The 18498-nt window shown below is 43.2% G+C and overlaps 1 protein-coding gene across 7 annotated transcripts in view; it reads left to right on the top strand.

The window, feature by feature from the left end:
• Positions 1–451: 451 nt before the first annotated feature.
• Positions 452–18498, top strand: part of Atg5 (autophagy protein 5) — a 99662-nt gene continuing 81615 nt past the window's right edge. The window contains exons 1-3 of one of the 7 annotated variants that reach the window (XM_067782071.1): positions 452–548; positions 11095–11301; positions 11359–11458. In XM_067782071.1, the coding sequence (XP_067638172.1) occupies positions 11146–11301; positions 11359–11458 (256 nt within the window). In that variant the 5' untranslated portion in view covers positions 452–548; positions 11095–11145. Of the gene's footprint in view, positions 783–810; positions 1379–9297; positions 11028–11094; positions 11302–11358; positions 11459–18498 lie in introns of those variants that run through there. The other 6 variants (XM_067782068.1, XM_067782070.1, XM_067782072.1 and 3 more) reach the window with 6 other exon arrangements.

The following is an 18498-nucleotide window of genomic DNA, read 5'->3' on the forward strand; positions in this document are numbered from 1 at the left end:
TAAAATGATAGTCGTAAAATATTTATTTCTTTAAACTTATTTTACAATAATACGACTAGTTAGAGTTAAATATAAACAAATCTAAGTAAAATTTGCATTTCGATTAAATTAATTAGTCAAATATTGTATCGCATTTAACTCGCAGTGAAAACCATATATTCTTTTGAAATTTCAGTAAATCGGACCTATGATATAATAGTTAACATCATTTAATAGATAGGGTTTATCCTACATGTTGACGTTCCAGGTTCTGTGATCAAAAAAGTATTTTTATCCTTTTTCCCATAATTTTTGAACGCTGTTCTACAGTTGTCGGTCAAACTAAAGTTACCGAAATTGTTGGCCCGTTTTTCGTTTTGGCTGGCACATTTTTTATTCTGGCACCCGCTTCAGCTGGCGCGAGGGATTTATGTGTGATTGTTGCCAGCAATAACTAGAAGATAAATCCTTCGTTAGAGCGAAAATATGAGAGCGTAAACAAAAGATTCGTATCAATCTAATCTATGCTTGTCAGTTTGGTAGAATCTTATGTGACGTTTTAAAAGACGGTGAACTACCTAATTTTTACCAAAAATTATCAAAGCTGGTATCAAAAGACACGTCTCGACCTTCGTTTTTAGAATGCGAAAGTTTAAATTTTTGGCAATTATTTACTTTAGCTCACAACTGCTAAAACTCGACCAAAAATATCGGGAGAGGTGTCAAAAGACGCGCTTTGGACCCAGGATCACGAATCCGATAGCGGAAATTCAATATTTTATTTCGTTTAGGAGATATTTGCGGTAATAGTCTAGTTGAGGGGTCGACTGCTAATACGCTACCAAAAATATCGAGAGAGCTGTCAAAAGACGCATATTAATCTCGAGAACAATAATCCGAAGGCGGAAAAGAAAAATTTTACCTCTGTCTGGAGATATTTGCAGTTGAAGTTGGCGATTTCCATGTGGTTGTTGTTGTGTTGTACCCCCGAAAAAAATTGTGCATCACCGTGGCGGTATCCACGGTTATACCACACACCCGGACTTGGCATGGCGTAGCCCAGGGTTATTTTTTATAAGCGCGGCCGAAGGCCGCCAACTCAAAAAGGTATTCTGCGCAAAACTACTATGGATCCGACCCCCGGTTCCGGAGGTACCCGCGGTTTTTTTTTCGGTTTTTCGTTAATATCTTTTGAACGAGTTAATATTTTTATTTTCCACCTTCGGATTATTAATACTGATGACAATACGCGTCTTTTGACACCTCACTCGATATTTTTGGTAGCGTATTAGCAGTCGACCCCTCAACTAGACTATTACCAAAAAAAAAAAATATATATATATATATAAATGTGCATGTTGCTACAAAAGCGCGATTGATTTAATAAAATTTATAATAAGTAAAAACCATGCAAAAATGAAATGTGAAATATACAAAAATGCAATTTAATATTATCGTTGCCAATTTGTATAGATATATATGTGGACTAGGTTTTGAAAGATGTGTAAATTGTAATTTAAAGTGCTATAGAAATTTGCTAAATTTGCAAACTTTAACAACAAATAACTTTTAAATTATAAGTTTGCGCACTTTAAAATATATATATTTGTGATCGGGACAACTTCCTCTTTCATTTGATACCAAGTTTTACCCCGAATTCGGGGTGCTATTCTAAAATTTTCCCAATACTGATGTCAAGACGCGTCGTTTCACACCTCTCGATATTTTTGGTAGCGTATTAGCAGTCGACTTCTCAACTAGACTTTTACCACATTTTGATTTGAAAAATTCATAATTTCACCTTTTGACATGGAATTAGGCCCAAACCTTTCATTTGTACCAAAAAAGGATAATAGTCTAGTTGAGGGGTCGATTGCTAATACGCTACTAAAAATATCGAGGGAGGTGTCAAACGACGCTTGGAATCAGCATAAAAATCTCTATAAAGTTCGATTATTTTTTTTTGATAATTGTGCAGTTTAGGGGCCCCATCCTAAAATTGGGCCTTTGGTTTTAAGTGATGTATCAAAAGACGGGTCTAGATCAAGAATCCGAAAGCGGAAGTTAACTTTTTTTACCCGTTCAAAAGTTATTAACGAAAAAACTAAAAAAGATCCGCGGGTTCTTCCGAAACCGGGGGTGGGATCCATAGTATTTTTGCGCAGAACACCTTTCTGCGTTGGCGGCCTTCGGCCGCGCTTATAAAAAATAACCCTGGGCTACGCCATGCCAAATCCGGGTGTGTGGTATAACCGTGGCTACCGCCACGGTGATGCACAACTTTTTTTGTGGGTACAACACAACAACAACCACATGAAAATCGCCAACTTCAACTGCAAATATCTCCGGACAGAGATACAATTTTTCTTTTCCGCCTGCGGATTATTAATACTGATTCGTTTAGGAGATATTTTCGGTAATAGTCTAGTTGAGGGGTCGACTGCTAATACGCTACCAAAAATATCGAGAGAGCTGTCAAAAGACGCATATTAATCTCGAGAACAATAATCCGAAGGCGGAAAAGAAAAATTTTATCTCTGTCTGGAGATATTTGCAGTTGAAGTTGGCGATTTCCATGTGGTTGTTGTTGTGTTGTACCCCCGAAAAAAATTGTGCATCACCGTGGCGGTATCCACGGTTATACCACACACCCGGACTTGGCATGGCGTAGCCCAGGGTTATTTTTTATAAGCGCGGCCGAAGGCCGCCAACGCAGAAAGGTGTTCTGCGCAAAAATACTATGGATCCCACCCCCGGTTTCGGAAGAACCCGCGGATCTTTTTTAGTTTTTTCGTTAATATCTTTTGAACGGGTAACTTCTTAACTTCTGCTTTCGGATTCTTGATTTAGACGTGAATACGCGTCTTTTGATACATCACTCAAAACCAAAGACCCAATTTTAGGGTGGGGCCCCTAAACTGCACAACTATCAAAAACAAAAAAAAATCGGACTTTATAGAGTTTTTATGCTGATTCCAAGCGTCGTTTGACACCTCCCTCGACATTTTTGGTAGCGTATTAGCAGTCGACCCCTCAACTAGACTATTACCTATTTTTTTTTTTTTTTTTATTGATGACATTACAAAGCTGTGCTGCCACATAAAAAAAAAAAAAACAAATATAAATATTACCTTAGCACCTTTCAGAAGAAAAAGGAGAATATATATTTTTACTACTCATTTTGAAAAGTTGAAACACCTTTCCGCGTAGGCGGCCTTCGGCCTCGCTTTTTAAAAATAACCCTGGGCTTCGCCATGTCAAGTCCGGGTGTATGGTATAATCGTGGCTACCGCCACGGTGATGTCCTTCTGCGTAGTACAATCTTCTGCGCAGAAGGGTGTACTACGCAGAAGGACATCACCGTGGCGGTAGCCACGGTTATACCACACCCGGACTTGGCATGACGTAGCCCAGGGTTATTTTTATTAGCGCGGTCGAAGGCCGCCTACGCAGAATTACTGTGCATGGCGCAGCCGGTGTTGGATCGGCTAACATAACAATAAACATAAGAGTTATAAGGTAATATTAGCTCGTTCACGAATGCAAAAAAGAGCTTTTTCAAATTTTTGGTAAATAAAGTCTAGAAAAGTTAAAGATATATATACATCAGATGAAAGGTATTTTTATAAGTTATTTTTCGATTCTGCACTTGGTCCGTTTTTTAGATGTGGCAGCACAGATTTGTAATGTCATAAAATATATATACGTATACACATATAAAAGTTGTATAGAAATTTGCAAACTTTAACAACAAATAACTTTTAAATTATAAGTTTGCGCATCTTAAAATATATATATTTGTGATCGGAAGAACTCCCTCTTTCATTTGATACCAAGTTAAACCCCGAACTCGGGGGGGGGGGGGGTTCTAAACTAAATCGCTGCCTCAGTATTAATAAGCCGAAGGCCGAAAATTACAAATTTTAACTCGTTCAAAAGATATTAACGAAAACCCGAAAAAAGACCCGCGGGTACCTCCGAAACCGGGGGTGGGATCCATAGTATTTTTGCGCAGAACACCTTTCTGCATTGGCGGCCTTCGGCCGCGCTTATAAAAAATAACCCTGGGCTACGCCATGCCAAGTCCGGGTGTATGGTATAACCGTGGCTACCGCCAATTGTCAACCTCACCTATCTAAAGGTCGCTTGTGGTCATAAAAAATCGTTCCCGAGATGGTCGGGCTTGGTACCGGAACGTACCGGATCTGCATCCGGCAAAGGACCATCATCATCGATAACACCCCATGGCCTTCGGGAGTGTCCTTATCGCTACAACAACAACCCTCCCCAAGGCCCTCGGGGAGTGTCCTTGTCGTTACAACAACAACGGGTCAGGGTAATTTTTTATAAGCGCGGCCGAAGGCCGCCAACGCACCTTGCTGCGCAAAAATACTATAGATCCCGTTCCCGGTTTCGGAGGGACCATGGTCATTTTGTGGTTTTTCGCTAATATCTTTTGAACGAGCTAACGCCTTCGGATTATTGTTAGGGGGTTAGAATTAAACCCGCGGTAGGTCATAAGAGGAGACAAAAATACCAAATAGATTCAAGGGGTTGTGTAGCGCAACCCTATCAAGGGGTTGCCAGCGCAATATATAGCTTATCCAACCCAATTGTCAACCTCACCTATCCGTGGCGAATCCAAGAAGGTCGTATGTGGTCATAACAAATCGTTCCCGAGATGGTCGGGCTTGGTACCGGAACGTACCAGATTTGTATCCATCGAAGGACCATCAACATCTATAACACTCCCTTTTGGGCAATGTCCTTATCGCTACAACAACAGGTCAGTACGCGTCTTTTTACGCCTCTCTATATTTTTGGCCGTGTTTTAGCAGCCGACCCCTGTTCTAGACTACTACCCAATCAGCTAAAAAACACAAGCAGGTCCTCAGTGAACTCACTAACAGGCGTGGGACCTCTATGCCAGGAATTGCCCGGTGAATCTTGCACTCAAAGAACAATACCCAAAACTAGCAGAGGAGGGACGCACTCTCCCTAGGGAAACGCGAGTCAAACTAGCTCAACTTCGATCTGGATTCTGTAACAGGTTAAACTCTTGCCTATCCAGAATCAACCCCGACATACAAAACATATATTGTCGGCAGAAAGCGCTCGCGCATTTTTTCGCGTCCGACAGCACTTTGTCGCCAAAGGCGATGGAAACTTTGTCTTTGTGCTTAGTCGGATTCGATAGGGACTTTACGGTGGACCAAAGTTTACCCACACCGGTAGAGAGGTTACAACCTCTTAGGTGCTCCTCCCATTTCGCCCGCTTGTGTTCTTCCACAAGCAATCTGATGCGTTGGTTTATATCCCTTATTTGGGGGTCGCCTGGATCAAGCTGTCTTATAAGGTCACGTTCTCTCGCTAAGTTTGCGGCCTCCGCCGGGAAGTGGGCCGGATTTCGGGAATTCTCCCGGCGGGAATGAAATGTACCGAGGCGGATTTAATGATCTCACGGAAGGCACGCTCCCCTTGGTGGGCATCAGTCGGGATAGGGAGGGCAGCAAAGTGGCTGTCTGTAAAGGATTTATATTCTTCCCACTTTCCTTTTTTGAAGTTTATGGAAGTGCGTTTTTCAGTGACGATGAAGTCGGCGGTACGCTCAAGCGAAATAAGTATGGGCAGGTGGTCGGATGCCAATGTTACCATCGGCTGCCAGTTGATGCAGTTTACGAGTTCTGCGCTCACGATTGAGATATCTGGCGAGCTGTGACAGCTTCCTACCATACGTGTGGCGGCATCTCCGTTTATTGTGCAGAACGTCGTTTCTTCTATTTGATCCGCCAACATCTCACCCCTACTGTCCGCCCGCAAGTTTGAATGCCATAGATCATGATGGGCATTGAAATCACCTAAGATAATACGATTGTTGCCAGTGAGTAAGGCCCTGATATTAGGGCGGTATCCACTGGGGCAACAGGTGGCAGGAGGGATGTATGTAGATGTTGATGATTTCTAGGTTTGCATCGCCTGACCGGACAGATAGGCCTTCACGTTCTAAGACATTGTCCCTGCGGTCGATGCCAGGATCAAATATATAATATTGCACAGAGTGGTGTATGATAAACGCGAGACCGCCTCCATTTCCGCTCTCGCGGTCTTTCCTGTGGACGTTATGCCCAGAGCAGGTCTGCAATACAGATGTTGCTGTGAGTTTAGTCTCTTGAATCGCAGCAATGCGGATGTTGTGCCGCTTCATGAAATCGACTATCTCCGTAATCTTCCCAGTTAGTCCATTACAGTTTAACTGCAGGATTCTGAAGTGCATAAGGGGAGACGTCGCCACTCTGGGGGTAAATGACGGGTGACTTCGCCTGGGTTGTGGAAGGCCAGGACGCAATTGCTGTTGTGGCCCTGGGACTGTGCGTCCTTGGGCAAGCATTGGGGTACCCGGATGATTTGGGTTTGCGACCTGGCAACATGGCGCGATGAAACCCGTCGGGGGGTTGCCGTCGCGGAGGCCAGAACATCTAGGAAAGTGGCACCACCCAAGGCAGGAGCTGCATTGGGCGGATGTCGCAAACCTATATATTCTGTGCTGGCAGACGTTGCAAACGGAGGTAGGGACTAAGAGTCCCTGACCTGCACGATTGCTGCCGGAAAAGAGGGGGGAGAAGACGGGGGCAGGGGCTGATGCTCAGCATTGCTATCAACTCTACTACGAAGGTAGTAGTTATGAGTGGTATCAGCTGTTTGAGTTGTTGGCGCCGTGGGGCGCGAGCAGCAGCGGGTACTTGTTGTGGCTTGCTGAGCAGCGGGGCTGCTGGAAGGTAGTGGGGGCGCTAAGGCGTAGACTACGGGACGCCCTTGGGCGTGAACAGCAAGGAGCCACAAAAGATTTATAAAAGTTACGTGGACGTCGGGTTTTGGGATCAAGCCCAGAACAACCTGTCCGATGCAACCATCCCTTGCACGAGACACACTGAACAGAGTATGACCGTCCTAAAAAGATTCTTTTCCGGCAGATGCAGCAAAACCATTTTTCAGGACCGGGGTCAGGAGACGGACCCGGATTGGATTTGATGCCTTCCCGGAGCAAGAGAATATGGAGCAGTCCTGCTGCAAGGAGCTGCTGGGAGGATGACAATTTGTGGGAGGGACGAAACAAATTAGATGGGGTCACACTGAAATGACAGTCCTTGGTCGGGAAAAATCCCGAGTTGCTCCGGTACATAGAACCGACTGCCTTGGGAAGATAGACGGAGAGCCAATAGACACGCACATAAACACAAATTCAGCGCGTCACCAATCACCATCACCGCTAAAGAGGTTGAGGACGCCATTGGTCGTGCTAAACCATCCAAAGCAGTGGGCCCAGACGGCATAGCCATGCCGATGCTTAAAAGCCTAGGGAAAGAGGGTTTCAAATATTTAGCGCATTTCTTCAATCTGTCTCTTTCCACCTTTGTCAGATAAATTGCGGTTTAAATCAATACCCCCACCATAGAACAGTACTCGTAGCGCTTGACCTATCAAAAGCTTTCGATACGGTCAACCATGGCTCGTTACTGCAGGACCTGGAAGGGTCTACCCTTCCCCCATGTCTTAAAAGGTGGACCGCAAATTATCTGGGTGGTCGGCAGGCATCGGTGCAATTTAGAAACGAAACATCAAAACCAAGGAGAATTAAACAAGGGGTGCCACAGGGTGGTGTCCTATCCCCACTTTTGTTTAATTTCTACATATCTAAGCTACCTTCACCACCGGAAGGAGTCACAATCGTTTCCTACGCCGATGACTGCACAATGGCCACAGGCCCAGGCCCAAAGATCGATGCGCTATGCAATAAAATAAACGGCTACCTCCCTGATCTCTCCAGTTTTTTCGTTCGCGAAAACTGGCATTATCACCGACTAAATCTTCCGCGACCTTATTTACAACATGGACGCCCCAAATGTCGACCATTTTGAACATCCACGTCGATGGCACTACGCTACCGACTGTCCTACACCCCAAAATCTTGGGTGTGACGTTTGATCAGGATCTACATTTTGGTGAGCACGCAGCCGCAATTGTTCCGAGAATTCAGAGCCGTAACAAAATCCTCAAATCCCTCCTGGCAGTACTTGGGGAAAAGATAAAGAAACGCTCATGACTACATACAAAGCAATTAGCCAGCCGATTACGTGCTACGCGTCACCCATATGGTCGCCACGCATAAAAATCACCCACTGGAAGAAACTACAGGCCTGCCAAAATACTGCTCTCAGAATCGCCACGGGCTGTCTTCTTATGTCCCCAGAACACCATCTGCATAATGAGGCGAGAATACTCCCCATCAGGGAGAGAAATGAGATGCTGACCAAACAGTTCCTGTTGAATACCTAGAAACCTGGGCATCCCAACAGACATCTGATTGATGAACCAGCGCCGCCTAGGGGCTTAAGGAGTCATCTCCGTAAGCATTTTGAGGAAATACGGCACTTGAGAACCCAGCCGTATGAAGTGAAAAAACACAAGCAGGTCCTTGGTGAACTCCATAAAGAGCCGTCGGACCTTTATGCCGGGAATTGCCCGGTGAATCCAGTGCTTAACGAAAATTATCCAAAACTTGCGGAAGAGGAACGCATACTCCCCAGGGAAACGCGTGTCACTCTTGCTCAACTTCGTTCTGGATACTGTAACAGGTTAAACTCTTACCTATCCAGAATCAACCCCGACATACAAAATGTGTGCCCCGCTTGCAATGTGTCCCCACATGACACCAACCATCTCTTTAATTGTAATGTGGAACCAACGCCTCTAACACCCCTTTCCTTATGGTCCACCCCTGTTGAAACGGCAAGTTTCCTTGGACTCCCGTTAGAGGATATTGATGACAATTTGTGATCGGTCGCGGCTATTAGGTGGGGCGAGCATTGCTACAACAACAACAACAACAACATACAAAACATATGTCCTGCTTGTAATGTGTCCCCACATGACACCAACCATCTCCTTAACTGTATTGTGGAACCAAAGCCTCTAACACCTCTCTCATTATGGGGCATCCCTGTTGAAATAGCAAGTTGAAGTATTGAACAGAAAAACTCCCGTTAGAGGACATTGATGACAATTTGTGATACCGCCAGCGGGTTAGGGGGTCAGAATATACCCGCGGTAGGTATGCCTGTTGTAAGAGGCGACTAAAATACCAAATTCAATGGTTTGTGTAGCGCAACCGTTTCAGGTTGCCAGTGCACTAGCTTCTCCAAATCCAATTGTCAAACTCACATATCCGTGGCGAATCCTGTTTCATTAACAGCCGAGGCTCTGGCGACCACGAACTCCTCATGGATCTAGGTGGTGGGAGGGCGGGATGGCCAAGAAGGTCGCATGTGGTCATAACAAATCGTTCCCGAGATGGTCGGGCTTGGTACCGGAACGTACCGGATCTGCATCCGGCAAAGGACCATCAACATCGATAACACTCCCCAAGGCCTTCGGGGAGTGTCCTTATCGCTACAACAACAAATTGTGATCGGTCGCAAATATTGGATGGGGCGAAGCACTGCTCCACCCCAGCGGGTTAGGGGATCAGAATTACCCGCGGTAGGTATGCCTGTCGTAAGAGGCGACTAAAATACCAAATTGAAGGGGCTGTGTAGCACAATCCTTCAGGTTGCCAGCGTAATATATAGCTTCTCCAAACCCAATTGTCAACCTCACCTATCCGCGGCGAATCCTGTTTCACTAGCAGACGAGGCTCTGGCGACCCCAAGCTCCTCATGGAACTTTGGGGTGGTTTAATGTGGTTTAATGTGGCCATATAAATCGTTCCCGAAATGGTCGGGCTAGCACCTTAATGGTGCTGTGGTACCGGAGCGTACCGGATCTGTATCCGGCAAAGGACCATCACATCGATAACACTCCCCAAAGCCTTCGGGGAGCAACCTTATCGCTACAACAACAACAAGCACTGCTACAACAACAACAACAACCCAATCAGCAATTTTTCTGCGTGTTAATGGCGTTTAGGGCGATGGTAGTGCTATGTAGTTTTCGAAAGGTGATTGGCAAGACGCAATACAAAGCTTAATAGCTTCAAAGCTTCCACAACCTTATTTTCAACCTCATCTACGCGAAGGGAATTCTGTAACAAATATGAATGTAGTATGCACATATTTAGCAGGCGAGGATCTGGCGAAGCCAAGTTCCTCATGGAACTAGGGTTGGGGGTGGGATAGGCTAGAAGGTTTAATGTGGTCATATAAATCGTGCACGGGATGGTGGGCTAGTACCTTAATGGTTCTTTTTACCGAAACGTACTGGATCTATATCCGGCAAATGACTATCAACATCCATAACACTCCCCAAACCTTCAGAGAGTGTCTTTGTCGTTAATACAACAACAACAACGCAAGTTTGCAGTGAAGTAAGAAAACAGAATGACCGCCTCTTGCTTGTGTTGCCCGCGCTGCTCACCAGTGGACGAGAGGCCGCTAGGGATCGCGGGTTTCGCAGTGGTTATGTCCTTGCTGTCGTTTGTGAGTCCGCGATGCTCTCCTTGGGGCGTGTTTTCCTTGGGGTTTGCGGTTTGCACTCAGGCATTGGTGGGGAGCTCTCATCGTCCCTCTGGTGCTCCAGGAAGAGCATCGCCTCCTCTGCTGTGATGCTTTCCAGGAAGTTCCTGGAGTATTTAGGCGGTCTTTCACTGCTATGCATGCATCTCCTTTTTTGTGTTTGTGTTGTTGTTGTTTTGTTACTCATCTTGTCGTTAGACAACTTGCTTTACATGGCAAGGGTGGCTTTCAAAATTTTGTAAAGGGGAACTCTTCTGGTCCGCGGCGGCAGAGCCCTGTGGCGCGGCAAGGCCATGGTTACTCCCCAAGGTGGCCCAGTGTTTCCGAGGCGCTATTATAATACAGCCGGTGGTGTAGACCTCCCGGCGGCAAACTAGTTATATTGGCACGATGACGCATTACACCCTGTATTCGGAGGGAATTGGGATAGATGGCGAGACTTGTTATGAAATGAAAAACCGCCAATGCAGAGGGGTTATTTGCACTATGCTTTGATTTCCATCCCCGGTTTCGGAGCGGTCCTTATTTGGTTTTTTGGAAGTATATATTTCTATTTGAGCTTTCGGATTCACGATCCACACATTGACACCCAATACCGATATTACAGTGAGCTACCAAGGATAACACGAACGAAGATAGCAGGAAAGCAGTCCCAATAATGGCAAATGATCGTGAGATTTTGAGAATGATATGGGAAGGCCAAATAGCTATATGCTTTCAGGCCGACTCAGAAGAAATTGTCGGTATACAGCAACCTGAAAGCTTCTACTTGATGGTTTCTCGGTTAAGCTATTTACCACTCGTTACTGACAAGGTATGTACTCCGTTCCCCTTACCTAAGTATTTGTATCAATAGTGTCGAATTTTACAGGTAAAGAAATATTTCATTCGGTATATTTCTCATGAGCAACAGGATGGAAACGTATGGTTCGATTACAACGGGATTCCCTTAAAGTTACATTATCCGATTGGTAAGCAAAATGTGACTAATATTTCCAAGAATTGGTTCCCTTAAAGTTACATTATCCGATTGGTAAGCAAATTGTGAATATTATTTCCAAGAATTGGTGCTTTATTGTAATAATTTACAACGGAATTTTACTGCTGTTACACGTCCAAAAAGGTCGGGAAGAGATTTATAATACTCGTTTAGACCCAGGTATCCATAATCCAAAGTCAGAAAAAAATAGATTCTTTGAAGAGATATTCTCAAAAAAGGTAAAAAATTTATTTATTTATTTTTTCTAAATATTCCCTCAGAATTTTGTGCTCGCGGATTTTTTTGTTCCCGCGGAAAAATTCCTCCAATTCTTTTTTCTCCTAGGGAGAACAATAATTGAGGAATAGAAATTTCGAATTTTGTTGTTGTTGTTGTTGTTGTAGCAGTCCTTCGCCCCACCTAATAGATGCGACCGATCACAAATTGTAATCAATATCCTCTAACGGGAGTCCGCGGAAACTTGCTGTTTCAACAGGGGTGGACTATAATGAAAGGGGTGTTAGAGACGTTGGTCCCACATTATAATTAAAGAGATGGTTGGTGTCATGTGGGGACACATTGCAAGCGGGGCACACATTTTGTATGTCAGGGTTGATTATGGATAGGTAAGGGTTTAGCCTGTTACAGTACCCAGAACGAAGTTGAGCTAGAGTGACTCGCGTTTCCCTGGGGAGTATGCTTTCCTCTTCCGCAAGTTTTGGGTATTGTTCTTTGAGTACTGGACTCACCGCGCAATTCCCGGCATGAGGGTCCGACGCCTGTTTGTGGAGTTCACTGACGACCTGCTTGTGTTTTTTTGCTTCATACGGGTGCCGTATTTCCTCATAATGCTTAGGGAGATGGCTCCTTTAGCCCCTAGGCGGTGTTGGCTCATCAATCAGATGTCTGTTGGGATGCCCAGGTTTCTAGGTATTCAACAGGAACTGTTTGGTTAGCATCTCATTTCTCTCCCTGATGGGGATTATTCTTGCCTTATAATGTAGATGGTGTTCTGGGGACATAAGAAGAATGCCCGTGGCGGTTCTGAGAGCACTATTTTGGCAGGCCTGTAGTTTCTTCCAGTGGGTGATTTTTATGCTTGGCGACCATATGGGTGACGCGTAGCACGTAATCGGCTGGCTAATTGCTTTGTATGTAGTCATGAGCGTTTCTTTATCTTTTCCCCAAGTACTGCGAGCGAGGGATTTGAGGATTTTGTTACGGCTCTGAATTCTCGGAACAATTGCGGCTGCGTGCTCACCAAAATGTAGATCCTGATTAAACGTCATACCCAAGATTTTGGGCTGTAGGACAGTCGGTAGCGTAGTGCCATTGACGTGGATGTTCAAAATGGTCGACATTTGGGGCGTCCATGTTGTAAATAAGGTCGCGGAAGATTTAGTCGGTGATAATGCCAGGTTTCGCGAGGCGAAAAAACTGGAGAGATCAGGGAGGTAGCCGTTTATTTTATTGCATAGCGCATCGATCTTTGGGCCTGGGCCTGTGGCCATTATTGTGCAGTCATCGGCGTAGGAAACGATAGTAACTTCTTCTGGTGGCGAAGGTAGCTTAGATATGTAGAAATTAAACAAAAGTGGGGATAGGACACCACCCTGTGGCACCCCTTGTTTAATTCTCCTTGGTTTTGATGTTTCGTTTCTAAATTGCACCGATGCCAGCCGACCACCCAGATAATTTGCGGTCCACCTTTTAAGACATGGGGGAAGGGTAGACCCTTCCAGGTCTTGCAGTAACGAGCCATGGTTGGCCGTATCAAAAGCTTTTGATAGGTCTAGTGCTACGAGTACTGTTCTATGGTGGGGGTTTTGATTTAAACCGCAATTTATCTGGGTGCTGATGGCATTTAGCGCGGTGGTGGTGCTATGGAGTTTTCTGAAGCCATGCTGATGAGAGGCTAGCTGCAAATTTTCTTGGAAGTAGGGTAGCAAAATGGCTTCAAGCGTCTTTGCTACTGGCGATAGGAGAGATATCGGACGATACGACTCCTATGTTAGCTGGTTTCCCAGGCTTTAGTAACGGGACCACCTTGGCCATTTTCCATTTTTCGGGTATGACAAAGGTGGAAATAGACAGGTTGAAGGCGTGCTAAGTATTTGAAACCCTCTTTCCCTAGGCTTTTAAGCATCGGCATGGCTATGCCGTCTGGGTCCACTGCTTTGGATGGTTTAGCGTGACCAATGGCATCTTCAACCTCTCTGGCGGTGATCGTAATTGGTGACGCGCTGAATTTATGTTTATGTGCGTGTCTGTTGGCCCTCCGTCTATCTTTGTCGACCGTATAATGTATTACATATTGACGGCAGAAAGCGCGTGCGCATTTTTTCGACCCCGACAGCACTTTATCGCCGAAGGCGATGGAAACTTTGTCATTGTGCTTAGACGGATTCGATAGGGACTTTACGGTGGACCAAAGTTTACCCACACCGGCAGAGAGGTTACAACCTCTTAGGTGCTCCTCCCATCCACAAGCGGGCGAAAGCGGACAAAGGAAACACCACTGTGCTAATCGAAAAATAGCAATATATATCCAAAACCGAGGATCTCATAGAGGAAATGAAATGTCGTAGAATGAGAGAGGATCCCACAGATGAATACCAAAAACAAATCAAAGTTGCTATAAAAATGCAACAAATATAGTAGATTCTAACATGGCACATAGATTGGTCCACATGAACCATTCGGCTCCTCCACTGATTGCGCTACCAAAAATCCACAAGCCGGACACGCCAATGAGGCCCATCATTAATTTTAAATCGGCACCATGTTACAAACTGTCCAAATATTTAAAAACGATATTGAAAGATACTCTGGAGCTAAGGAACGAATATGCAATAGCTAACACAACAGAACTAATAGAGAGACTTGAGACCGTAGAGCTAACAAGGAACAGCAAATTGGTATCTTTTGACATAAAAGATTTATACCCATCTATACCAATATCGGAGACTTTGGACATAGTTAGCTCAACAATAGTTCATAACACAAAAAACAAAGGGAAAAGTATGCAAATCACAAATACTTTAAGAACCACTTTCCGTCAAAACTATTTTCAATTCAACAATAAAATATATAGACGAACAAGCGGTCTTGGAATGGGAAGCCCCACATCAGCAATTCTTATGGAAGTGTTCATGCAAAATCTGGAAGAAAAGTACATACAGGAGCTGAAGTCCAAATTAGGCGCGTCATTTTATGCTAGATACGTGGATGACATAATATGCGTTTTAACTACTAATAACGAAGAGCTTGTACTGGAGTACCTCAACAAGCAGTACGGAAATATAAAATTTACAATGGAAACCGAAAAAGACTTAGGAGTCAACTATCTAGACCCCACGATAAATATTGATAAAGAAGCCAAAAGATTTAACTATCACATATATAGAAAGTCAACGGCCACCGACACAATAATACACAATACCTCAAATCACCCCCAACAGCATAAAAATGCAGCATTAAGGCACTTGGTACATAGACTTGAAAGAACACCTCTTACACAAGAGGCATATATGAGAGAAATTGAGGTCATATATAATATCGCTGCAAACAACGGATATAAAAAAGCACTAGTAGATAAGTTCAGAAGGACAAATGGAGAACCAAAAAGAAATAATGAAAAGGAAAATAATAGCTGGACGACTATGACATATACTAGAAAAGCAACATATAAATTGGGAAACTTATTTAAAAAATACAACATTAACACAGCATTCAAAACATCGAATAATCTAGGGCGAAAACTAAGAACTAACATTAGCTCAGAGGATCCGTTTAGCAGCCACGGCGTATACAAGCTTACCTGCGGATGCCAGCATAGTTACATAGGACAAACAGGACGCCAAATAAGAACGAGGTTCAGAGAACATATTAGAGATTACAACAAAAAAATACGGAATCCAAACATTATACCCGAGTCTAACATCGCGAATCACATGGTCGAGAATGAATGTTCCCCAGCAAACATCAATAAAACAGTTAGGGTTCTTCACATACAAGAAAAGGGCCGACGTCTCAACGTACTCGAAAACATGGAAATCTACAAACAGAAAACATTCGACGGTAGAATAATAAACGAACAAATAAACACAATTTCTGACACAATATTCGAGCCTTTAAAACTTGTTTACAGGAAACAACGTAATCACACAGGTACAATGAACAAACACACAACAACAAGTAAACACAAAACAATTAACACACCAAAACAAAAAACCGACAAAGAAGGTAAAACGACTAAAATCACAGATTTTTACCACCCCAGTCAGCCACACAAATCGATTAGTAAACCACCCTCGGTTCTGAATGAACACACAGCACATACACATAACTAAATATACACAAGCATCAATTTGACAATACCTGCTCATATACCTACGAACTATAAATACAGAACAACGACAACAACAGATCAGAACGAAAATCCACACTGATGATGGCACAACGCCGAAACCGGTTTGTCTCAAAACCAAATTTGACAAGGGATGACGGAAAATTGTTCCAATATACATCATTTATCCACCCTGTCGGAAAATCAACCAAACAAGATAAGTCAGTTATTGCTTGTCAGGCTTTTAACATGAACGCGAACGGACTACTAACAATTTACAAGCGACGCCCACTGAAAATATATAAAGCAAAGGCGAGCATTTGGTTCAACAAACAATGCCTGGAATTGAATGTTACTCCGGAATTCGCTAAAATAACAATAAAGGCAAATACCAAATCTAGCAGGAAAACAGTTAGAAAAGCGGGAAAGGATTTTTTAAAATATGAGTTGGAAAGCTTATACTCGAAGAAGGATGAGATAAATGCCGAGTTGTTATCTATCCATTTAAGATTGGCAGAACAACTACCTACGACTGCATTAATGGAATGTTTCGACCGCATTAAGACAGAGGTCGATCAGGAACTACAACAAAAATACAGGTCGCTGAACCGAAAATTGGACAAGCTGGCAGGACGACGAGAGGGTAACCAAAACCAAAACACTCACCAGTTTCATGACAAGTTTGTTAACCTCACAACAGTGGCCATTACCAAGGAAGAGGCACAACTTCTCGAAAAGGGCCTGAAGCACAATATCATGGACCAGAATACAGTAAGAAAAACGGAGCAAGCGATTGTAGATGCGGACATCGCAATGTCATTGATACCACATGAAGAACAGGAGCACGCAAGACACAGTATTCGAAAATTCGATCGGTGCGGACGTGTTTATTTATGCTCCGCAGTTGTGTGTGTATTCCTGGTTATCTTTATGTTTTTTTCCAAAGTGGATCTGGGAATGGTCATTTAATCCTCAATTAATAAATGATTTGAGTTAGTGGCTGGAATCTTGTTCCAAAGTATATACATACTATAATTTATCTACAAATGATAGATGCAAAAATAACTAATATTTGCTTATCATTCAATTTTTTACTATGCCGTGTGTGTGTGGTCAAAAGGTTGATCGTGGTCAGCCGAAAGTATGTTGTGCGAAGTGCAATGGCCTCTTCCACTTAAGGTGTGTGAACATATCATCGACTGATCTCGAATTTCTTCTCGCATCAAACAGACATTTTTTTCTGTAAATCTTGTACGGCAGAGCGGCGCGCCTCTATACGTAGTCCGCCACCAAACTCTCTCTCTTGTGCTGTAAGCAGTATCGGTAACAATATGAGTGCAAGTGAAAATATAAGTAACCAACAACTACTTTTGCTTGACTTTTCTAAAAATATTGAGGCGTTACGCGCTGAAATGCTCTCATTCTCACTACAAAGAATGCGTTAAAAGACGAGAACATTAAACTTTCGCAAAAGCAAGATGCTTTATTTGCTGAAGTTTGCTCTCTAAAATCTTCGATTGTTGATAAAAACTCAGAAATCTCTACTTTATAATTAGAACTAAAGAATATGCATAGTGTTGTTGCTGCTTTTGCCAATGGGCAAAAATCAACTCGTGCTGGTTCTTTACAAAAATATGATAATAAAGAATTGACTGAAAAAACAAAGAAGTCAACGAATAACAACAAAGACAATAAATCTGGTGCGAGCGCAAAATCAATGCTGAATTGTCCAAAAAAACAAAGCATCCAAGCACTAAAAACAAAGACAATGACATGCTCTCGGGTGCAAAAACATCGCAGCCTGTAAATAAATCGGCGACTAACAATGTCTCGGCCTCTACAACTAAACAATTAACTAATATAGCTAAACAAAATGCAAATACCAGTTCGGCTGCAACAACAAATCAGCCTCCTCTAATTGATTTGTCTTTGATAAACACAACCAGTAATGACTCTCAATCGCCTGCCATGCAAAGCAATAACACTATGACTGCAAAGAATGTGATGCCGTTGAAGTCTGTCAGTGAAACTGTGCCTACTTATGCTGACGTCACTATTATGGAGAAAGGTAATAATAAACAATCTGCATCTGATGAAGTTGCTTCTGCCAGTGAAACCGTGCCTACTTGTGCTGGGGTCACTATTATGGATAAAGCAACAATAAGCAATCTGCATCTGCTGACGTCACTTCTGAAATTAAGACAAACAAATCCAAGAAGGCTGCTACTATCGTTGTAGGCAGTAATGTAAATGCTGATCTTAATCTAGCTGGTCGCCTAAAATGGTTACATTTATTCTCATTCAAGCCGTCAGTTAATGCAAGTTATATCATCAGTTATGTATAAAAAATGCGAATATTTCGCCATCTCTTATTCATTGTTATAAGTTAGTAAAGAAAAACACGGATTCTAGCTCGTTAGTAAGATGCAATTTTAAACTTGGGTCTCGACTTCAATCTATAGTAAATTACTAGACTCTTCTATATGGCCAACCGATGTCAAACGCTCAACCCCTAGTAAATAATCTGCAAAACTCAATTTTTAATAATATTGTAACGAATTTACTTGCAAATCCTCTTATTTGCCCTTCTGCTAAGTTCGAATCACTAAACTGTTGAATAAATAACTCCAATATTGAATAATGGAAAAATGGCTTTTATTAAAGTACTTCACAATAACACTTAT

Source organism: Eurosta solidaginis, chromosome 4, assembly GCF_040869045.1.
Source record: "Eurosta solidaginis isolate ZX-2024a chromosome 4, ASM4086904v1, whole genome shotgun sequence".
Classification (NCBI taxonomy): domain Eukaryota; kingdom Metazoa; phylum Arthropoda; class Insecta; order Diptera; family Tephritidae; genus Eurosta; species Eurosta solidaginis.